The sequence below is a fragment of the Syngnathus scovelli genome, chromosome 2 (genome assembly GCF_024217435.2).
Source record: "Syngnathus scovelli strain Florida chromosome 2, RoL_Ssco_1.2, whole genome shotgun sequence".
Classification (NCBI taxonomy): Eukaryota; Metazoa; Chordata; class Actinopteri; order Syngnathiformes; family Syngnathidae; genus Syngnathus; species Syngnathus scovelli.
This window is the reverse complement of record NC_090848.1, coordinates 5000373-5025100: the sequence shown is the minus strand read 5'-3', so window position 1 is coordinate 5025100 and position 24728 is coordinate 5000373. Positions and strand designations below refer to the sequence as shown.

The following is a 24728-nucleotide window of genomic DNA, read 5'->3' as shown; positions in this document are numbered from 1 at the left end:
AGTGACTTTGATAGTTATACTGGAAAGGAAAATAACGTCTGCGGTGCTGCCATTTTACCACTAGAGGGCAGAAAAGGCTCATCAAACCCATTAAGTGGATGGGTATTTTAGACGTTTATTCCACAATAATTGAAATTAATCATACAAAAGGCAAGTTGTGGTGACGTGATAGCTAACATGCTTTTAGGAACACAAATGTTCCTTATGTCTGACAAATTAATTTATACTTGAAAAATATTATACTTAAAAATTGTGTGCATCCCTAAGTTTTCTACAGGATGACTCAATTCAGCTAATGATTTGCCTTAGCTCGAGATGCTGCAATATTATACCCCATTTTTTGCAACATTCCATTTTGTTAATATTGTAATATACCCTCCCACTCCTTACCCGAGGTGCACCAGTAAATGATTACATGGATCTTCCACTGGCAGCAGAAATGAAGCTCTCGTGGCCTGGTTATGTAGGCCAGAAAATAACCTCAGGTGTATTAAGCAGGGCCGAGCACAATAATGATTCAGCACTTAGATTACCTGAGCAGTGAAATGTTCTGCTGAGTAAATTGAAACTTGACCATGGTGTTGAGGAAATTAGTAATAGTTTAATACAATGTAGGACAGGACAATGAGGCACTGCAACCGAGCCTGCAGCCATAACCAAAAGCTTGTCTGTCTCCGGCTGTGCACTTCAAAGGGTCTGAGAAGTCTTTTTTCTATTGAGGACAACTTTTCTAAGCATACGAGGGAATATTATTACACCAGCAAGAAAATCTTCACACGCTAAAACACAAGTGTTTTCTTGAATTCATTTTTAAAAATTATTTTGTCTATGTCATTGTTTCTGGGATGTAACTGGATTCAGGTATTTCTGAACAAAGCACGCCTGGCATGTCCAGGATGGAAAATGAAATGGCTTATCACACTTTAACTTGAAAATGTTAAAACACTGAGGTTGAACTGAGGTAACAAGTTGAGCAACTCTGAAATGACATTATTGTGTCATTTCAGTATTACTACATCAACCGCAGTTGTGTTGACTCAAACAACTTATAAAATAATAATAATAATGTGATTGCTTGTGGCTGAATGGTGAATCAGACTTTATTGTTTTTAGAGCAAAAGCGACAGCATCTCCTGGCTGTGTCCCTTATTGTGAATTAAAGATGCAACTTTATTTGACAGCACTACCGGACTGTATTTCTTCCTGCGCTTCTTCCTGTTCATTCATTGCAACAGAAATGTGTGCACTTAATCGTCCTTTTATATTTCTGGATCAAATCGGCCCATTTTTAAGTTCAAAACTCAGGAAATGCTATTTCACTTTGTGACAAAAATTAAAATTTCTTCGAAAATATTTTGAAAATATATCTTTTAATTTGCTTGATATAGCTAGAAACGATAGATAGATAGATAGATAGATAGATAGATAGATAGATAGATAGATAGATAGATAGATAGATAGATAGATAGATAGATAGATAGATAGATAGATAGATAGATAGATAGATAGATAGATAGATAGATAGATAGATAGATAGATAGATAGATAGATATCAACATTTGGGATAAACGTCCGTAAATCTATGACGACAACGGGAGCGTGTGTCACGCCTCCGTTGTCACGTGATCCGGCACGGAGCAGCTGTGCGGTTTGGGTGTCGCGGGTAGTCAGACAACGGGAGTTGCAGGCGCAGAACATACGCAGTCTCGGACCCACAAAACGTGTAATTGTTCGGAGAGCCGTGTCCACGAAAAGACATGGGGGATCGAATGGCCATAATGTTACTGGCCATTGCGGCTTCAACTCTGGCAGTCGAGGTAAGTTTGTGATTTTACAGTTACAATGCACGACTCCGCTTCGATGCGGCTGTCATTGGAAGTAAGCTCGCTGACGTTAGCCGCTGCAAGACCGGAAATTAGGCGTCCAGGCCTTTCATAACGCTCTAAAACTTATCACAAAAGAAGCCATAAATAGGCTGCTAATAACTACTGAATAGCAAATAGATGAAACTATATTTATTTCAGTTTTGATCAAGTCCATGTTATTACCTGAAAGATTGGCCAACATACTATTTTGGATATTGCTTCTATTTTAACTGTGAAAGAACCGGAAGTGTCACCGTAATATTTTATCTGACACCCATTGTTGAAATGAGATTTAATAACTAGTCCAAGCATATACCGCATTGCAAAATGTTGTCATGCAAAGAACGTGAGATATGGCTGTCCAGTTTAATGCAAGCATGTTCTATTAACACTTGAGTTTGCAAGACGCAATATTTTTTTTTATTTTTTTTTTGTGGTGGAAGCCGCAGGTCAAACCCATGGTAACTGTTTTTGTTCCCTTTAAACCATTCGAATGGATGGTGTCCGTTTTCATATGTTGTGGCTCACATTTGTCCCTAGTATAAGTTAATTCATACCCCGCCAGTCTCCACCGCTATTTCGTTACTAGTTAATGCGACGCGGTGAATTTTCTGTTGTTTACCTCCAACACACCGCTTAAGCGAAAAACGTTTTGCATCCTTGTTCAGGAGCCGAAGGCTAATTTTAGGCGAGTGGGCGTGTTTGGGAGTGAAATGAGGCGTCACGACATATGTATACGTATATAGTATGAAAGATCATCATGACGTTAAGACACTAAGAAAAGTGGCCGTGTGGGAAGCGACAAGATGAACATTGTGACCGAAGAAATAACACATTTTAAACGTTTGATGGAGAAAAGCGAAGTAAGATGGCGACGGTGCACTGCAGCATTAGGGTCGAGAGAGCTCAAGAGCTGGGAAGCCACGGGCGCTATTGTTGCATTCCTGCCCCTTCCTCCTATTCTTTTTTAGCTCCAGCCTTTTTGTGCTTCAGTACTTGACCAAGTGACTTGCAAAATGCAGTTTCCATAAGCATGTAGAAGAAAATAGAAGATAAATGTCTCAAGCATTCTTGACGCAATCATGCCAAATGAAACGCATGCACCTAAGTCGGAACGTGCAGTAGACCTGCAGTATTAAAGTCACAATTTGCGTGTCAATATTTGGAAGAACAATTCTAGACCACAACAACATAAAACAACATCAGTAACTTGGTATGCCTTCTTTTGAGCCACGTGACGACGTCCTCAAAATGTATAGTGTCGGTACCATCATATACCGATACCTGCTGGAATTAAATTTTCAGTGTATCCTCCTACTCAAACATATATAGCCAACATTATTCACAGAGATGAGTGCATTAAAAATAAAATGTCTCCCGTTATTGCTTCTGCCTAGCAGGGGACAAGATACAGTCGTCCCCAACCGTTTTTTGCGCCACGGACCGGTTACGTGTCAAAAATATTTTTGCGGACCGGCCTTTATATAAATAAATAATACATTTATATCAATAAATAATACATTTGTAATAAATATGATGAAATAAAATGGTACGACTGGCATAAAAACAAGTATAAACGACATGAAAATAAAATTTACCATTACGTTGAATTAGTGGGAGCACTGGGCTTGTTTCTCAGAAACGAGCCGACGTAATCGGAGATAATGACACCCGAAGTGGTTAAGGTTTGTCTTTTAATACAGGACGCTTGGTCTCCATGTGCCCAAGCACTTTTGAAGGCTTCATTGACTCGTTAGCTAGCCTGTCGCCACATATTATGCAGAGTGGGCTTGATTGGCAAGTCAAGTCACCTGTGGCGATAAATCCATATTTTAAGTAGGACTTTCTTTTAAATGTAGCTTTTCTTAGAAGTCGTAACCTCTTCTTCTTCCGTCTCCTCATTGAGCTTTTTACCCTTTCCGAAGAAGCTTTCCAAATGCGTCTGTTTCTTGCTCATTTTTGCTAGCTTCGCGGACTCGACTGGGGGGGAGGAGCTTCTTGACCGAATTAACCTGTGTCAAGAGACACGGATGCACTGACGGATGTAATTGGGAGCGAATATATTTTTCAAAATAAATTCTTACTCATTTTTGCTAGCTTTGCGGGCTCGACTAGGGAGATATATATATATATATATATATATATATATATATATATATATATATATATATATATATATATATATATATATATATATATATATATATATATATATATATATATATATATATCTCAATCCATTTTCTGAACCGCTTAGTCCCCACGGGGGTCGCGGGCGTGCTGGAGCCTATCCCAGCCGTCATCGGGCAGTAGGCGGGGGACACCCTGAACCGGTTGCCAGCCAATCGCAGGGCACACAGAGACAAACAACCATTCGCACTCGCACTCACACCTAGGGACAATTTGGAGTGATCAATCGGCCTACCAAGCATGTTTTTGGGATGTGGGAGGAAACCGGAGTGCCCGGAGAAAACCCACGCGGGCTCGGGGAGAACATGCAAACTCCGCACAGGGAGGGCCGGAGGTGGAATCGAACCCGCACCCTCCTAACTGTGAGGCGGACGTGCTACCCAGTGCGCCACCGAGCCGTTCTATATATATATATATATATATATATAAATTTATTTATTTATTTATTATTTAATTTTTTTTTCTTCTGTGCGGCTTGGCGGCCCGGTACCAAGTGACCCACGGACCGGTACCGGCCCGCGAACCGGGGGTTGGGGGACTCCTGAATTAAAAGACAAGTATACAGAATTCTGCAAAACAACAAACAAGTCAACAAATATGATATTGGAGCAAGTCGAGGAAGGACACATTAAATGTTGGTGCATATCCTGTTAAAGGTGTACATGGTGCAATCCTTAATTGACAAATGCCAAGACTTCAAAATAAAGAGATTACAGACCTACCAATAAAATTGCACAAAGTGTCCCCCCTTCATATAATTGCGTTGTCTAATTACATTTTTAATTGAATTCATTAGCAAACAAATGCCAATGAAAGCATATCTTTGTTGCTGGACATAATATCTACAGTCGTTTTAATTTTTGGGTTACATTTGTCCCTGGCATGTTCATTGTGTGAAGAGCGAGAGGGCCTCAGTGCGCAAGTCTGTTGCTTTTATTGTTTGGAACATTTGCTCACTTTCCTATCTACTCCTACACGCCCCTTGTAATCAGTTCGCATGAAATGAATCATTTGGGCTGCACCTTAAGCAGGGCAGTCACTATCTTTGTTCCTAATCCTTTGCTTACATGACTCATGACTTTACTCCCGAGTTTAGAGGGTAACTCTGAACCCAGAAAACCTCATGGATTGAAATCATGAGAGGATCACCATGAAATCCAATTTGAGAAGACGTGGCTTTCTTCAACAACGTGATTACCCTTTGTGCGCTGACAAAGATATATATTTTTTTTCTGTAGCCATTGTTCCAGTAACCGAGGATGATGCTAATCTTTTTTTCCTCCTCAACGTATTGTAACAACGCCACAACTCCAGCCATTTTCCCATTAGTGTAGTTCAAAACAATCCAATCCTGCCTGGCTAAATAATGATAGCTGTGCCGCTTGTACCTTGTATATGAAACATTCCAGGAATAAGACAGAACGTTACCCACTGATAAGTGGAGCAGAAAAGAAACAACACAGATGCCTTTCAGGGCAACTCCCAGTTTTGTTTTTTGTTTTTTATTGTTGTTGATGTTCTTTTTTTTTTTTTTTTTTTTACATAGTGAGACTGATGCAGAGCCAGGAGCCCCGATAATGCACCTTAGTGGGCCCAAAATGTACATTACGTCCTATTTCTTCTCCACAACTAGCGCCATTCATCACTGTCCGGGTGTGACACCCGTCTGTAAATGTCAGCAGTGTGCTGCTAGAGCGTGCCCTTCATTTCACAGCTGGCGAGTAGGCATCTGTTAGTGGCGGATTTGATTAATAATCGTGAAGTGAGTTGCGCTGATCTGCATCCTTACTCGGCGCAGGCATGTAGCTGTGCACACTCAAGCGTGTATCTGCCATTTCACGTCCAGATGACTGGGCCGACCGGCATGCTTTTAGAGTGACGATGCTTTGCTCGCATCAAGGCTGTGGTGTGTGTCGGACCATCCTTTTGAAAGGCCATGAAATCAAATTGGACCATCTCTTGGGCCACATATACCATATATCACTGTAAATAACTGAGCAGGGTTTTCCCTGGCCCAAAATAAGGTGGTAGCATTCTGATTACTATTTGCAGCTTTTCTATGAAATAGAGTTGCGTAATTACAAGACCAATATCCAACAACATCACTAGCATGGCTCCCACACGTACAAAATAGAAATTTTGGAAAACTGTTCTGTATAAAGCCATTAAGGCCTAAAGCGCTTGGCAAAAAACAAAAATGGCTCCTAAATCTAAGGGTGACTTTAAAAGCACTCCCGAAAACCTGAAGTGTTACTGGAAATTCAACCCCATTGTCAACGCCTACTAAATAATTGATATCTCAGCCTCTGTAGTAGATAAAAACATTTGAGATCTTACAATTGTGGCTTTCGACGATGTAAACCTGAGTTTATTTTTATAAATATTGTCCTCAAGCGTGTCGTTACCTTGACATTCCTATAAATTGACCATGCTTCAAAAAAGAATCCCGGAAATTCTATGAGCCAACGGCGCCGTCACGTGTTAACATTTGCATTTGATGCATTTGATTGGCTACGAGATCGAGACTTAGTCATGGAAAACAAAAAAGGTAGAAATGCATACCAGCGCAGTAATGCACACGCGGTTTAAATGAGTAAAATGAAAAAATAGATAAAATGTTCTCATGTCCTCCCTGTCTGTCCCATCAATGACAACTTTGCAGCTTAAGTCCAAGTTCTTTGCTTTGAGTCTGGGGCACAAGGGTGTCTTGAAATGAAAAAAATCTTAACAATTCATGTATTTATGCATAATTTATACCGAGATACCCCTGTGAGTATTCTTGTATGGTGTGTTTGTGTGGCTGTTTTTCTCGTTTTGTTTTTTTAAAGGTAGAACAGCCATGAAGATCTTTGTTAGCTTGTCTATTACGTTTCACATCTTGGTTTCAAGCTAACAAACTCTTGTCAGCTCAGGTTGTGTGGTTTGGCCTTAGTTCCAATTCAAATAGGGTGAGTCAAACAGCCAGAAGCAAGCTCGATTTGCCTCTTATTTGGAGAACTGTTAGCTGTATTGTGCACATGTTCAGGTAGAGCAAGGCTAGGCAAGTCCAGTCCTCAGGCGTCACCGTCCTATGTGAAGAAAAAACCCTGATGGGTATTGATGACAAATATAGTATGATATTGCTTGTTTATATTGTCATAAATTATAACTGTGCCTATGGCGAAAGATAGTTTCATAATTTCAGTCGGGCTTTCAATAACAACACTCCTACAGCTCCACCTTTTTCTTTATTTTGGCTCAGACAGCTTCCATTTACATAGCTACACGAATAATCACCACTGCTGGAGCTTTTAAAGTTCCTAAATTAGAGTTTCAGTTCCTCAGATTTTGCCTGATTCTTCCTCCGACAACACAGATGAATCTGTATTTTATTTTAGAATAACTGAACTTATTGTTATCATGTTACAAAATGGCCTATATTGTGATAGACACACACACACTCCATATGGGCCAGCTCCATCTGAAACCAAGTTTGAAGATTGTAAATCTGATATTTGACTGGGAAGTCCTGAATGCAAGACCCAAATGAGAAGCCTTGCAGCTTACAGAAAACACATAATGATGAAATTCACGCTCTCAGGTGACGCGAGTAAAGGTGTTGCCTCGGTTGCTACAGTGATGATTGCGGAGAGGAGAGGGAGCGCTCAGTTTCTCACTGCTAGGGAGGGTGGATGAGTGCAGCCTCTATGGCAATTATCATTTAGGGAACATGGAGTACCTCCATCATATGGAGACAGACAGATGGTTGGAAATGTTTTTCATCCACGTGCTGAATGAATTTCACACATTTTTTACATGATGAATCTGATCTGTCTGTCTTCAGTCATTAGTGGCTATTCCGGGTGTGCATCTCTCCACAAAAGACGATTCTCGACTGATTTTAAAATGTAACGATTTGATTCGGCTGGATTGAGATTTGGTTTTAGATGTGACGGCTGCAGTTTTTGTTATGGTTATCATTGAGGCTGGATATGGCTGAAAATAGGAATGTTCTGATCAGGGATTGGCTGATACGGATCACATGGCTTTTACAACTACCAGTTTTTCTTTATTCTGTTTCAGTTCTATTTTTCAGGTAAAAATAATAAAACAATTGCTAAATGTCTAACCTTTATTTTTAGAGAACAGGCTTAGAAAATTAGCCATAACTTGCTCAATTCTCAAATAATTTCCATAAGGCTAACTTTTTAGTCCATGCCCAAACTTGTGCCATCAATACATTACGATTCGATATTTATCTCATTACGTGGGGTGGAATACGATTCAAGGATGCGATAGTCAAATCAAAATCGATTCCAATTGTTTTTTGTCACATTCCAAGTGGCTCCCACTCAAGTCTGTATTTGTCAATGCTGTGATGCAGCATCTCCAAATAATTATAACTTGTCATGTTTGGTGGAATAAAAAAATTTAAAAATGCTACAGATTGTACGCATGCAGTTCTGGGAGTCTTCCCCTTGGGATAAGAACAAAGCACTTACAACCTCCCTCCCACCACACTCACCCTGCTCCCCGCGGCAAGCATGGACCACACTGATAAGGCTGCATAATTAATAGCGCAGAAAGGGGAGGTCATGACGGGGGACACTTTATAGAATGTGTGCTAACTAAGGGTGTCGTTATCGTGCCTGCAAATACAATCAACCCTTTCAAGGCCCGTGTGTGAGGAAGAAGATGTATCACGTGTGTACCTCTTCCTCTTGTTAGTTGCCGTGGAACCATATCTTGATGCACCACACCTTAAAAAATGCTCCCAGGAGAGCTTGTTGCTTTATCTGAAGCACTACTTGCATCACACACGCAAAAAAAAGCTGGGAATGCTGTGCTGTAGTTTGTCTGGAAGACTTCAACTCTTAAATTTTGTTTGTAATAACGTCCCACACCAACAGTGACAATCTGTTTGAGCAGAGCTCACCACATGACTAGCCCAGGGCTAAAAACAGTTAATCGTGCGCTCACGGCATTTAGCGCGCTCACTCTTTGAGATCTTAATACATCAGGCCCCAGTTGTTGCATGCAAGGCTTAAGTCACTTCAGTATTGGCAGTGCAGTATAATTCCCTGTTCCCATTTGACCCAGCAGCCTCAGCCTGCACTTTCTGTTTGCAAATTGTAAGGGGTCAGCTAAAACTGCTAATTGCATAGCAGTCTATCTTCTCTCATAAAACAACTCGGAAAAATATTTGCCCAGTTTCAATTCTGTTGACTCAAACTAGTCACACCTCTATTTAGTATCTACATAAGCAAATATTTTATTTGTTACCCTTTCATTGGCAGACATCAGGCACTTTTTGTTTGAATAATCAAAGCACAGTAAGAAACTGTGAAATGTCCCAATATTTTTGCTGAAAAGGAAAAATGGGAAGGTTCAAACGAAATGTGGACTTTTAAATTGTGTAGCATAAGCAGATGTACAGTAAAAACCTGGAAATAAATCTAAAATTGGCTTCTATTCATTTTTGGAAGTCATTGTCTTTATTTTCAGGTGCTGCGTCATATTTCATCAGATAATCTCGCAATAGTTTTGAAAGCATTTTGATCTGGCTGCTTTTGTAGCATCATGTATAATTTCTACTGCAGGAGAATTTGCACGCCTTGCAGTTGTGCCTGGAGTTTCTGCTGACTTAAACGGAACCATTTTCCCCAGGTCAAGCTCATATAACAACAGCCCCAGTTCGCCTGGTTTATTCCCTGCAGATATAGCAAAATATATCATGGCAGATTGAGACAAAAGGGAGATATTTTCTCTGGCTGGGCTGCTGTCCTAATCCTTAAGGCCCAGATTACCACACCCCCTCTCTTTACTGTCCTGCACAATGACACGACTGAGTCACAAAGCTAGAATGGATAAAGACAGAAAAACACATCAGTGAAGTAGTAACAAGGATTTGGGAAAAGGAGGGAGATGATGGGCGTAGACATGATTAATGGGTTCAAATAGAATAGAATGAAACAGCCCAATTTTAATGTCACTTGGAAAAGGGCTGCCTACCTGCTCTCCAAGCAGAGAGCAAGTGACTCATTGTCTGGGCGTCTTAGTCTCAGACTGTAGCACAAGAATCGGAAAAATGGAACCCTGAAATGACCTGGTGGTGAGCAGATGGCATCACGTAAAAAACGCCCGAGTCTTTGTGTCAAAACTGACGGTGGTGTTAGGTTGTCGCTAGTGCAGTGGGGGAACACTTGGGACACTTTTGCTATTGTGTACCTCCGGAGCGGTCTGTCATTGAGATGGGTAAAGGGAAACAATGTTGTAAAGTTTGATACATTTCTAGTGTTTCAATCCACACCACCCTCCGATATGAAAACAGCACCAGGGCAGGGGTGAAAAACTCATTTTTGTCGTGGTCCGCATCGTAGTCAAAGCTTCCCTCAAAGGGCCTATTTGAATATTTTGAAAAGACAAATGGTAATAAAAATAGCAAGCAATATCTCAATTTTTTTAGAAGTGAAGACAATTTGTAATTTTAGTAATGACACTAAGTCTATGCAAAATTTGTTTTGCTGGCCACATAAAACGATGTAGCGGGCCGTATCTGGCCCCCGGGCCTTGAGTTTGATACCTATGACCTAGGGAGATCACTAACATTAAATGACAGAGTCTGATCTATTTTTCCACATGAAAAAAAAATCTTTCATTGGATAATAAAGATTACATTTCTTTAGGTATATGTTGACTATCGCAGTTTGCAATATTCTGCATCACATGTTTTTTCATGGCGGCTCGGTGGCGCACTGGGTAGCACGTCCGCCTCACAGTTAGGAGGGTGCGGGTTCGATTCCACCTCCGGCCCTCCCTGTGTGGAGTTTGCATGTTCTCCCCGGGCCCGCGTGGGTTTTCTCCGGGCACTCCGGTTTCCTCCCACATTCCAAAAACATGCTTGGTAGGCCGATTGAAGACTCCAAATTGTCCCTAGGTGTGAGTGTGAGTGCGATTGGTTGTCTGTCTCTGTGTGCCCTGCGATTGGCTGGCAACCAGTTCAGGGTGTCCCCCGCCTACTGCCCGATGACGGCTGGGATAGGCTCCAGCACGCCCGCGACCCCCGTGGGGACTAAGCGGTTCAGAAAATGGATGGATGGATGGATGTTTTTTCATTCAGCTCGGAAGGGTCAAAGTCATCAGCATATTTCATTTGCGTGGATAGCTCGAAAGCAAAAAAGATCAATACAACCGTTCAATCGCCACAAGGGAACTGGTAAAAACCTTTTCGCAGGGGAAAATGTTTTTTTTTTTCTCTCAAAATCTCATATACTTGATTGATAGAAAACACTTGGACGTGCAAGGAAAGTCAATTTCGCAAAAATCTGTTTTTGGAAAAGGGCAGGTTGTGACTTGCGACCGAAGGTGCACTCTGGTTCAACCCAAACCTTTCGAAACCCGGAGCATTGTTCAAATGTGCCATTCGGTAATTCACTAACACTGGTATGCCCGCACACGCTCTTGGCGCACCAACTGGGGACACACTGCACCAGTTCGTCAGGCACTACAGATGGAAATAGTTCAAGCACAAGTAGCTGATTGGTTTGGAGAATGATTTATATTTGTAAATTGATAGGTGGGGAGTGCTCTCTGGCAGGGAATTTCCGAACGCAGCATTAATTTCTCTTAATGTCTCTGCATTGCCTTTTATGGGAATGTTAACCTTCCCAACATGGCCGCCACTTGGGCACACTGGAGCTTCTAAAGTCTTCTATTCACATCTAGGAGAATTTGAACATGTGTGCCATGACAAGTACAGTGTAACTTGCACGAATCACCAGTTTTAAGAGTGTGTTTAATGACAATTTATCAACAAAAGCCTGGCATACACAAAGCATGTTTTTTTGAGCGCCAATAGTGCTCAAGGTATTTTCACAACTCTGGTAACTTCTGAACGTACTGGGCTTCTCTGCATATGAATCTTTTTTTCCTTGATTATGTTTTAAACGAACCAAAATGAAAATCACAATTGAAATTTTGATTACTCGTTCAGCCTTAATATCTTGGAACGATGGATGGATAGTAGATTTGTTTTTATCTTCACACTCACTAGGGGGGGGGAAAGGAATCTTCACCTCATAAAACAACATTTGTTTGCCTGCCAGGGCCTTCAAAACCATTAACAAGATTAGGCAGAGCACAATGCCACTGGCCCCTCTCCACTCTCACACTTCCCCCACCCCTCAGCATTCCCACTAATTTTGTAAAAGCTGATTTGGAAGTACAATGCCAACAGTGTTTTTCCTGCAGTGCCTCTTAAAATGTGCACACAAGCCTCAAAAAAGATGAAAAATTATTAAAATCAGGCAGTCCTCTGTTGCAGCTCACACACGCCACCATATTGCTCTTGCAATAACAGAGAAATGTTGCAGATTCGACTCAAGATATTATCAAACTACATACATCAATATCTATACACTGTACATCTATGTATATATAGATAATATCTGTTTGCAAACGGCTTTCTTGAGAACATTTGCAAATTGGTCTGTAATTACCTAAAGCATCTAGTTGAAAATTCGATTTTTAACTGCGTATTTTGTCGTCCATATAGCCTATTAATTAAGATTTGTTAATCATCTTGATGACAGTAGTGCCAAACAGTAGTAGAACGTGTTTAAGATTCAGATAAAATACAACTTGATGAGTTAGAGAAAGAAATTATAATGGCCGTAGCAAAATTACTGATGGGACTTAAAACTGTCCAAATATATTTATTGCCACTTGACTATGCGGACAACACTTGGAGCATGGTTAGTGACAAGTGATTGAAGGAGATAATTGATTTTTTCACCAATAGTGATCGTTTTATTGTCAGAAACTGCCATGAACTAGATGGATCGATAGCACTGTGACATTTTGTCAGCCTGGTTTCAGTGCTGAAGAGAATGTTTTATTCTTTTTGTTTTTTTCCAAGCAAGGTGAGTAATGAGGTCTTTTCCGTATCATTTACTATTCATGTTTCTGAGCAGCTTTCACTTCCTCCTCCAATCCCGAGCATTTTTGTGTTTTCATCCACCCACGTCTTGCCCAATCCTGCATTAGTCAAACAAATCGAATTTGATTGCAGGCGTGTGTTCAAAATGTCTCCAGGAGAGGAAACCAAACTGTCACCTTGTCTTACAGGTGCCCGCAGATGGTTTGACGGGACTGCTGGCTGAGCCCCAGGTGGCCATGTTTTGTGGTAAACTCAACATGCATGTCAATGTGCAGAGTGGCAAGTGGGAATCAGACCCTTCAGGCACCAAGAGCTGTGTTGGTACCAAGGAGGGCATCCTGCAGTACTGCCAGGAGGTAAGAGGATCTAAATCTATTTTTCTATTTTCTACCGTGGGTGGGGGTGGTATGGAGAGGGGAAAAAAATAGGAACGCTGAGAAGCAGTCAGAGAAGTAATTTCCTCCCAGGGCATATTCATCATCTCCACCTTTGATGCATTCAGTACATGATCTGCATTTAGCCTATTGTTAGCTATAATAGCATAGTTGTTTTCCTCACACCCAGCAAAAAAAAAAAAGAAAAGATCCTAGATCATGATTTTCCACTAAATTGACTGCAATAAGGGAGATTTTGCCACACATTGTGTTTCCAGCAGAGGGTCATTGTTTAGGAAAAGTGTGTCAATTTATTGTTGTGCGTGTAAATTAATTGTTTCAATTAGCTGTGTTCACTGTCTTTGTCGTTGTCTCATTACTATGTGTGAAAGGCTTTGTTATAGCTGCAGCTGCTGTGAAATGCGCCATATAAAGTATTGCATTGTATTGTACTCAGTAAACCAACCCATTACAGTAGCACAGTCAACAGCGCATGGAGCTCAGCTTTACTTTTCAGAGCGGATAAGGAAGAAAGCATTAAGAGGTCAACAGCGTGATAACGTAACCTCTGATAAATTCCCCACATGTGCAGGTTTATCCAGAGCTCCAAATTACCAATGTGGTGGAGGCCAACCAGCCAGTCAGCATCCAGAACTGGTGCAAGAAGGGTCGCAAGCAGTGTCGCACTCACATGCACATCGTAGTGCCCTACCGCTGTTTGGGTGGGTTCCGTTTCACATTTCAAGCCCCCAACAATACTGTTACTGTCTAAACAAAAGGCACTTCTGATAGAATACTATTTTTGGATCTTACCCACAAGAGTCCTCATGTAAATGGTTCCTACCATGTGTACAAATTTGTTGTCATGACAAAGATAAAAATACTTTATTTTGTTAAATTGCATCAAGGGTGGGGAATAATTCAATATCAATATATGTTGCAATTAATACCTGAGCAATAATATACCTGATCAATACCTGATGTTATGTATACCTAATCAATAATATAATAGCTGATTAAGTTTTGGTTGTGGTGGCCAAAACCTGCTGCAAAACCCCCTTTGAGAAAGTGCAAATGAAGCAGAGTTATTCAAACATAGCACAATAGACATATAGTCGTTTCCATAGCTACACAATTAATTATACGGGAAAAGTGTTGCTATGATACCAAGCTGAAGCCGCCTCTTTACTACGTGTAAAATATGGATGAATAGGGATGTTATCTGTGCTGCAGTCGGAGAATTTGTGAGCGACGCCTTGCTGGTTCCGGATAAATGCAAGTTCTTGCATCAGGAACGTATGGACCAATGCGAGAGCCACCTGCACTGGCATACTGTGGCCAAAGAAGTGAGGACCGACACATGCACACACACATTCCTACTGCGTCAACCAGCAAAAATTGGACCTTTCCTTTCCCACTATCCTTCTAATTCTGAGCTCTCTCTCTAGTCCTGCACAGACAGAACCATGAATCTCCATGACTACGGAATGCTTCTTCCATGCGGTATCGACCGTTTCCGTGGGGTGGAATTTGTGTGCTGTCCAGCCGAGGCTGAACGCGACGCTGACAGTGCTGAGCAGGATGCAGACGATTCTGATGTTTGGTGGGGTGGAGCAGAGACCGACTATTCCGACAACAGGTAGCTACTTGAGGCAGAAATTGAAAAAGCTGAGAGATCTTTTTGACGAAAGATAATAATGTAGTCAACATAATGACTGGTGAACCTTTCAAGTAAAGGTTGGATGGTCGGTCTTTCCAGTGTCTTTTCTTGTTGACAACTTAAGTGTATGTGCCAACCCGATCCTTTTCCCCATGACTTGATTCACCCAAACACAAAAATGACAGGAATGCATACAAAAATAATCAAAGAAGGTCTAAGTTTTGAGTTTATATGTATAGGAATTGTTACAACATGTGAGATGGATATCAAAGGCTATGATCATGCAGCCATGATCTCCATAACCTTAGTGCTCGAGTTCTCATGTATGCTTCTTTGTGTTAGTTTTTAGGAAAATGGTGTGAGTTCATATAAAAAAAAAAAAAATTACTAATACTCAGAACATCAAGGGAATCCCTAAGAACCTGGTGAACATGTAATTAGAACTGAAGAATTTAGACAGTGAACTTTAGCTTGAGAGTGTGCCAAACAAGAAGGAAGCCTGTTCCATCTTTGGACTTGACTGAAATATGCTGCTTCCCTCATGGACGAGCCAAATGTGTTCTGGACCAAAGTTATTTGGTCATTCAAGACAAAGATTTGGCAGCAAGACTGAGTTTGTTGGAAGGTGCACTGCACTGGGTGGAGTCATGTTAATATTCACTGCAAATACCAGCTACTGTAGATGGCTGAAAGTTGGACACCTTAGCTGGGTGACAGGTGTCTGCAAACTTTAGACCTCAACTCATTAACTAATTGGGACATGTATAATCAGACTACTGGCATCATCCTCTGTTTTATTTTTGTTGCCTTTTTCCTCCCCTCTTCTATGCCTCCTCATTCCGCTTCGTCTCCCAGTATGGTGCGGGAGCCCGAGCCAACAGAGCAGCAAGAGGAAACCAAGCAATCTGTGTTGGAGGAGGAGGAGGCAACTGAGGAAGATGATGAAGACGAGGACGTGCTGGACAATGACCAAGATGGAGATGGGGAGGAGGACGAGGAGGATGAAGAAGAGGAGGAAGACATTGCTGACACGCTTGATGCCGACGACGACGATGAGCCAACCGCCAATGTTGCCATGACAACCACCACCACCACCACCACCGAGTCTGTTGAGGAGGTCGTCAGAGGTGAGTTAGCCCTTCTGCTGCACTTGTTCTGTTTCCTCTCACCTGGGAAAGTACAAAAAAAAAAAAGTACAACCCCTTCCGAATTCAAGTGACAATGTTTGCCGATGTACGATATCACATTGTTACTGACTAGGTGCTGCGGCAGATGTGGATGATGAGAGGTTTGTGTGTGTATTTTCCAAGATGTGTGTTGGGCCAGTGCAGAGACTGGTCCATGCCGGGCCATGCTGCCTCGCTGGTACTTTGACCGCCAGGAGGGCCGCTGTACTCAATTTATCTACGGCGGCTGCGGAGGCAACAGGAATAACTTTGAGTCGGAGGAATATTGCCGGTCTGTCTGCAGAAGCGTCAGTAAGTTCTGCCAGGAGCAGACGACCCAGATCAGCTCTTGAACGAGTGCCACTTGTTTGACTCTAACCTCCTGCGAGATGCTAACTGCTCCTTCTGAACTTTCTCTATCACCTGCCTCCATTGCTGGCTAATCTCTACCTTGTGTGTTTTTAATATATTATCTCTAGTTAACTTGATAAGAGATGCTACACAAAGGTTGTGTAAAAGTTTAACATTTAAATTATATTTACGTCATAAAACTTCAGCGAGCTATTTATTAAAATTCCCATTGAACCTTATAAGAGGTGCTGTTGAACCTTGGAATTCCCTGCACTTTTTGTTTTTGAACTTTAGCACCTTTCGTTCCAATTATCAATACAATACAATACAATACAATACAATACAATACAATACAATACAATACAATACAATACAATACAATACAATACAATACAATACAATACAATACAACACAACACAACACAACACAATAGTTATCGTTTTAAAATATTGGTTATTGACCTCCTTAACCGCTAATAATCCATATCGGTATCTGGCCTGAAAAAAATCATCTCGGTCTATCACCAGTTTGCAAAATCTTTGCCACTGCCTCCGTCTGCCTAGCTTTATTTTCATGACAGTAAATGAATGTTCAAGGTTGTGCGTTTAGACAAAATGAGTTTACTGCCGCAACCTATTAATACTAATATTCACACGGATACACCTTTGCCTTCGCCAAGAGTCTAAACGTGTCACGAATTGTTGCGGCTTGCCATGAATGTGCCGGTGAAATCTTTTTCATGGACTTTTTAATTTTTTACCTTTAGTGGCAATTTAGTGTTCTTCAACGTGACTAACATTTTATAATTGTTTTTCTTGTGTCTTGCCTTGCACTTTTAGCTGACTTTCACAATCCATTGCAATAGATGTCTGTCTGACCTTCATGCCTACACACACAGCATCCATCTTTTGATTGGTCTTACTAAAGATAATCAACCCTGCTGATTGCCAGTAATTCAGCTTTCACACCGTGCGTGTGTCTTGGCAAGAAGTTAACGGTTAAGGCTGTGGGATTAATTAGAGCTCAGTGCATTCGGATGAGAGAAACTCCACCCTGCTATCTAAAGCTTTGTAATTGGGAGGGGCTTTTTACATTTGTCATACAAAAGGATGATGGCTGACGTGAGGTGCTTACTTCCTTTTCAACTATTCAGGTTCTCACTTGCTGGCTTGTTTTCTTCCTCTCCTGACCTATTTTGAGCTCCATGTTCTCTATCAGCCAAATGTGACAATACATGAATGCCTTACTTGTAATCCCATCCTCCCCCCCATTTCCTCTCGTTGACATAGTCCCCACAGCCACGCCCGGCTCCTCTGACGCTGTGGACCACTACCTGGAGACACCTGCTGATGAAAATGAGCACACCCATTTCCAGAAAGCTAAAGAAAGCTTGGAAGCCAAACACCGTGAAAGGATGTCCCAGGTAGGCCTAAAATATGGATGATGGCATTTTTGCATAATTTCATATTTAGTCGCTACTTTGTTAGAAGAGTTAAGAAAGTATACTAATAAGTGTGATTTCAAATGAGCAGTGCTTTATTTTTTAATAGGAAATTGAGGGCGGAAAATGGATAGCGCCTCTGTTAATCCTCCCCCGGTGGAATGCCCCAACAGATTATTTATTTGACTTTATTATTTTAATTGGATTCCTTAATGAAGTGATTTGCAGCAGATGGCGCACACTGCACAGTAGCAGCTTCAAAGCTGCGGATGAGAACACCTTAAGCTGAGCTTTGAATGACATTACCTTCTGCTGGAGTTTGTTCCGAGCGTTTGTTTTTGCGTGGCTGCCTTCGGGTCCCGCATCATCAGGTTTTGCACAGTTGAGTTCCCCTTTACAGACAATGCTGTGTGTCGGGTAGAGGCCTAAGCGAGTCGGAGAGGATGCACCAGAAAAGAGATGATATCATCTCTGTAGTCGCAACAAGAGGTGGAACATTTGTGTAATTTTGTGACTCCTGAGAGATCCCTACTAATGCTTTTAGTACAATATTATTCTGCTTTGTTTTGTTTTCCACTTTTCTTTAATGCCCTATAATTGCAGTACAGTTTTTCCATTACTTTTTCCATCCAAAACATTTTGGTTCCAAAAGGTGAGATCATGGATAGAAAAGCAGTGGTGCAGCAACGACTTGAGGGGGGAGGGGGGTCATATTTTTGTGCTTAGTGGCAGCATCTTTCACAAAACACACAATTAATTGCAAATTCCACTTTTGTAACTTGATGTACATGATGTCGCTTTCTACTTGTGCTCAGGTGATGAGAGAGTGGGAAGAGGCTGAGAGGGAAGCAAAGAATCTTCCACGTGCAGACAAGAAAGCAGTCATCCAGGTAACATCTTGCACATTTGGAACATTTAAAAACGCTGGCTCGGGGCTATTCTTGACCTAAAGGTTTCTGCGATGCATTTTAGCGTTTCCAAGAGAAGGTCGAGACATTGGAGCAGGAAGCAGCCAGTGAACGGCAGCAGCTGGTGGAGACTCACATGGCCCGAGTGGAAGCTCTTCACAATGACCGGCGCCGCCTGGCTCTCGAGAGCTACCTGACGGCTCTGCAGCAGGACCCCCCAAGGGTACACAGCAAGCACACATGCACACACACGTACACACAAACACACATAGATGCATAAATGGGCTATTTGAAGTGCCACGTTTTGTTTCTGTTCTCCTAACCTGTGTCACTGTTATTTTTTCTTTTAACAGTCTCAAACAGTATTTTTGCACTGTTGACTTATAAACGAAAATCACGTGCGGCCAAGTCTGCTGTGTTTATTGTCCTCAATTGCTGTTTTCCCTCTATCTTCTGAAGCACTGAGACCATGTCAAGGCTAACGCGCTAATGGAAAAGCTTTGTAACTGATTTAGAAGCCTCAATTTCAATTTCACACTTCATAAATTCTAGTTTCAGCCAATGCGTTTCCAATCATGCGGTCTTTCCTGAGCCTCGCTGTCGACTTTTGCCTATCGCAGCCTCGTCATGTCTTCAGCCTGTTGAAGAAGTACGTGCGTGCCGAGCAAAAGGACAGACAACACACCCTTAAACATTTTGAGCATGTCCGTATGGTGGACCCAAAGAAGGCGGCGCAAATCAGGCCTCAGGTATCACACACAAAATTATTACATTGAATTAAATGAATTAAATGAGATCATCATTATTTCAATATTTAAACATTTGGTGACATTTAAGGGTCGTGGCTCAATAAAGCTTAGGAAACACTGCATTTAATGCACTTTAAATGTGTGTGTGTGTGATGCTGCAGGTTCTGACCCACTTGCGTGTCATTGAAGAGCGCATGAACCAGTCATTGGGACTTCTGTACAAGGTACCCGGTGTGGCTGATGACATCCAGGACCAAGTTGGTACGTTTTACACTGAGTTTCACTCCCTATAGTGTTTTGATGAAAATGTGACATTTATAAGTTGTTGTGCAATCATCTGGATTGTTTTGCTGACCAATTCCAAACCTTGTGAGACAGATGTGAGATGCGATGCTGATTGTGTTACATGAAACGGTGGGATTGAAAGCACTAAATTCCATGCAACCCCCCCCCCCCTTTTTTTTTTTTTTTTTTGATAAGGACATTGCAGCTATTTGACCCAGTTCTTCAGTACATCCAAATTAAATTGTTTGTTGGGAAGATAAATCTGCCTTCCATCCCTTACGCCCCCACCAACCTTATTGGAGTTAGATGCGTCACACAACCATCTGTCTCTGAGACTGTGACAGCCCGTACTCAACTGTGGATAATGTACTCAAACATTAGCAAGATGATTAAGCAATAAGTCTCGTAAAAATATATTCTTGGGATCATTTAACTGGAACAGAATCACTCGTGTGCATCAGTTCTATTTATTTTGTGAGATAATATTCCAGAAGACTCTCAACCTTGACCTATCCGCTTGTTATTTTTCCTCCCATCAGAACTTTTGCAGAGGGAACAGGCCGAGATGGCCCAACAACTGGCCAATCTGCAGACTGACGTGAGGGTGAGCTATGGTAACGATGCACTGATGCCCGACCAGGAGCTGGGAGATGGCCAAACCGAGCTGCTGAATCAGGAGGACACACTTGGCCTCGGAGGAGTCGGGTTTATCCATCCCGAGAGCTTCAACCAGCCCAACACTGACAACCAAGGTGATTTAGTACAACATGTGGTCATCTGTGATAGTCATGGTAATGTAACTCAAGTGTTGTCTTCCTCCTTCCAGTTGAACCTGTGGACTCGCGCCCCAGTCTTGAAAGAGGAGTCCCCACACGGCCAGGTGGGCATGAGAATTAGCAGTGGGCTCGCTCTTATTTATAAAAAAATGTGGCTCCTGTTGAAATTTGACAAACACTAAAGACAGTAAATGATATGCAAGTATATAATTACTAGACTCAATCAATTGAAATTTTAAAACTTGCTTTGCTTTATGAGGTTCATATCACAGCATTGCTGTTAGTGTGTATATGATGATCTCATTCTTGCATGTTCAGCTAGTAAAGTGGACACGAGAAGTCTTAAACTCTTTTGCAATGCTAGGTTTTTCATTAGTATTTAAATTAAAAAAAGTTTTTGGAAGCTGAGCCGTGATTGGTTGTGACCTGAGACCTGGCAACTGTGATCTCATTTTCAGTCAACAGTGGCAAAATGGCCACCCCATGGGATGGATAAAAACAATTGAATCATATTCCACAAATGTGATATTGATCACAATGCCGTGTCTAGACTAGTGGGGGACGTATGATAAAGAAGAAATAAAATTTTGGGGTTGACTTACAAGTTTTGTAATGCGTCTTGGTATCTTTTGCCAGTGACCGGGATGAAGATGGAAGCTGTTCCTGAGCTCCGAATGGAGAAGGGGGATAGGCAGAGTACTGAATATGAAGTTCACCACCAGAAACTGGTAAACAAACATGCGCCCTCTGACACACACTCATGATGCACCCATATGCTTGTACATGAGTTGATGGAAACAAAGGTACAGAAGTGAAAAGATGCATTCACTGGCACATGCAAGATTGGCCTTTGCCTTTCTCAGCAAACCCGCACCCACCTGACTCAGCTGTGTTCTGGTAAATGTCAGTGGTAGTTGCCATGGAAATGGGTATCCTTAGATACAATTGTGTGGAGTGGAAAGCCCTCAGTTTTCACATCAGAATTTTTTTGTTTGTACAGTACACCATGAGGCTGTCAAATTCATTCTGTCAATCATCTCTTTAATTTGATATCTGAAAAAAATCTTTCATATCAATGAAAAAATTAAGAGAGTTACCATGTTAAGGTGCTGGTTATCTAACATCTCACAATACACAAGTCCAGCTGGTAAATGCATCACGTGACAAGTTTCTCTCCATCAGGTCTTCTTTGCCGAGGATGTAGGCTCCAACAAGGGTGCCATCATTGGCCTCATGGTTGGCGGTGTTGTCATAGCAACCGTGATCGTCATCACCTTGGTGATGCTCCGGAAGAAGCAGTACACCTCCATCCATCACGGAGTCATCGAGGTCAGAAGCAGCTGACGCATATACTGGGGCGGGTGATGGGCAAGCTATTATGGTCCCTAAATGTATATTGCGCATGTGCGTGTGTGTGTAACCCGGCATCTCTGCTCCAGGTGGACGCTGCTGTGACGCCTGAGGAGCGCCACCTGTCGAAAATGCAGCAGAATGGCTATGAGAACCCAACCTACAAGTTCTTTGAACAGATGCAGAACTGAGGGGGATGTCATATACACACACACACACACACACACACACACACACACACACACACTGACATCTCATTCCACATCTTAAGCCCCCCTCCTTCCCAGAATAGAGTGACGTCAGCAGTGTGGCATGAACCAACCAGTGACTGAGTATATGTATATCGAGTTTTTGAAGCCCAGGTTTCTTCCGCTACTGCCTTGGCGGATATTGCGGCCGAGCCAATTTGCACCATGTTTGTTCACTTTATTAGAGCGACACGCCTTTGACTTAGAGAGTTTTTATGTTGCTCGATTTGGGCCTGCTGATGGAAGGGAGTAGTGCAAGCAAACCCACCATTAATGGAAGAAGCCTGTTGTCTCGATACTGTGTTTTTTTTGTTTTTTTGCTTGAAACAAATTTAGGTGTGAGCATCCAAATCTGGCCTCTGATCAGCAGCATTGGGGTTGCATGGCTCCATGGGCATCATGTACGCAAAATTTAAAGAGAATTCAAATCAAATTAGTTTGGAGTTAATCGGCATTTTTCCAGAAATGTTCAGTCTATTTTTTTCCCCTCTTTCATGCACCACTGCTGCACTCTACTCTCTACACTGGAGAATAACTACTGTAATCTACAACACCCCTAAACCCAACCAACCACCACCCCCCAAATCTCCCTCGTTCCTCTTTTGTGTATTCTTATGACAGCTGGGCTGTGTTAGGTCACACAAGGCTCTAAAGGCTAAATATATGGAGTTGATCATGAACATGTTGATGATGATGATGCTAGTTATTATATGTATTCTGAATGAGCTGTTTTTATTTTAGTTTTCTCTATGGGTTCTTTTTTTTTTCAAAAAACGAAAGAAAACAGAGTAAAAAAAAGATGTAAAGTCATTTTTTTAAACTTGTGTGTGATGTACTGAAGTAATGCTGACGTTGTAGTCGTTCCTATGTAGTGCATGACAAAAAAATGACAACACAATTTTGAAAGAAAAAAGAGATCTTAACACTGCTCTCTCGAACGTCTCTCACTTATAGATTATGCTAGCAAGGTTGTACATTTCGTATCCTCTCGTGATCGCGTGACTTCAAACTATGATGAATAACATATATGTCTAGATCAACAGGCTCTGCTTTGAAATCTAATACACACTTCTAACTGATCTGTGACTTTTGGGTTTTGAGTGTGTTTCTTTGTTGGTTTCATTTTTTTCTTAAACATTCTCAGTTTTCCTGAAGGAAAAGGAGGAGCTGGCTTCATCTGCATATTATTTTCTTTTACTTCAAGTATATATTGTATCATCAAAAATTCCAATGTTTTAATTTTTTGCTTTGACTGGATGTTTTTTACTGCAAGGTATCTTAAATGGGCGATGGTTGATGGGAATCTAGCAAAAGATGGTTTAGGACTTTGTGTGTGAGTTTTGTCATCTTTAGTCTGGTGTTTTAGCTGTCTTTGAACTGGCATTATATCCAATTGTGCTTGAGCAATTTTTTTTTCTGTCTGCTGATAGGACAGGTGTAGCACGTATGGCAAGGAGGGGAAACATGAGTGAGTGAGGTAGAAAGGAAATGACTTGCAGTTCTGGATGGATAGCCAAGCTGGCAGGCAGTCTGTATTTATAATGGGTTTTACATTCTTTGCTACCCCCTACCCCCTCACAACCCCCCTCGCCTCGCTCCTTTGCTTTTGTTTCTCTTCTGGCATGCTGCTCACCTCTCTATACCATCCATGCACATTTTGAGTTATCTGCTGTCTGTTGATCATTGTGCTGGAGCTGGCAGAGACGTTATGAAGGCATAGCTCCAACATTCATTTGATTCTCACGATAAGCAACGGTCACAAAAACAGATAGCGCTTTCCAAAGGCTTATAGCATCCTATTATTACATTGAGGTTAAAGTGGGACCTCTAGTTCTGTTAAACATTTCAAATACTTATGAATGGTCATTGAATTTATCTTTGGCAACAAATTTGTTGGCATGCTTTCACACAAGTGCTCAGAAGAAGCATGACAGAGGGTTGTAAAGAGGAGGATGCAGGATTTTGTTGTTGATTGCATTTGTTCACTCTGTAATATTCTGCAGGCCATTTGCATTGACTGGGGAAAACGCTTTCTACACCGTATTCCATAATAAAGTTTTGAATGTACCTACAGATGGTGTGTGTGTGTATGTGTGCTTTTCCCTAAATGGTTTTAATGAGTTTGATGTTTGTAATGAAGTGCGGTGATTAAATCTGTGGAACTTCTGCTGCTCAGGTAAGTTTGTGTTTCACTCTTTCTGGTTGGAGTTTGCGTTCAATGTTTTCTACCTGTCCAAATTTTGGATACTGGGTATAATACTCCTCATTCCTCCTCTAGTACACAAATATCAATGCGTGGTTTACTGGAAATTCTAAAATGACCTTCGTAGTGTCTGTGTGAATAATTATCATCATCAATTCCTGTTGATTGGTGAGCAGTACTGTATGAGTACTAGGTTAAGCTGTATATCTGTAAAATACTTGCACAAAATAAAACGCCATTGTCC

General features: G+C 41.5%; 1 protein-coding gene across 2 annotated transcripts; it reads left to right on the top strand.

Annotated features, from left to right (window-relative positions):
* Window positions 1-1647: 1647 nt before the first annotated feature.
* Window positions 1648-24354, top strand: appa (amyloid beta (A4) precursor protein a). 2 transcript variants are annotated; one of them, XM_049753849.1, is made up of 17 exons: window positions 1648-1817; window positions 13161-13328; window positions 13939-14068; window positions 14580-14692; window positions 14795-14985; window positions 15862-16133; window positions 16317-16484; window positions 17814-17947; window positions 18781-18855; window positions 18938-19096; window positions 19494-19622; window positions 19784-19883; window positions 20447-20659; window positions 20734-20787; window positions 21320-21411; window positions 21866-22012; window positions 22123-24354. In XM_049753849.1, the coding sequence occupies exons 1-17, from the start codon at window positions 1758-1760 to the stop codon at window positions 22222-22224; spliced, it is 2307 nt and encodes a 768-aa protein (XP_049609806.1). In that variant the 5' UTR covers window positions 1648-1757; the 3' UTR covers window positions 22225-24354. The 2 variants fall into 2 exon arrangements, with proteins under 2 accessions (XP_049609806.1, XP_049609807.1); XM_049753850.1 differs by lacking the exon at window positions 16317-16484.
* Window positions 24355-24728: the final 374 nt, after the last annotated feature.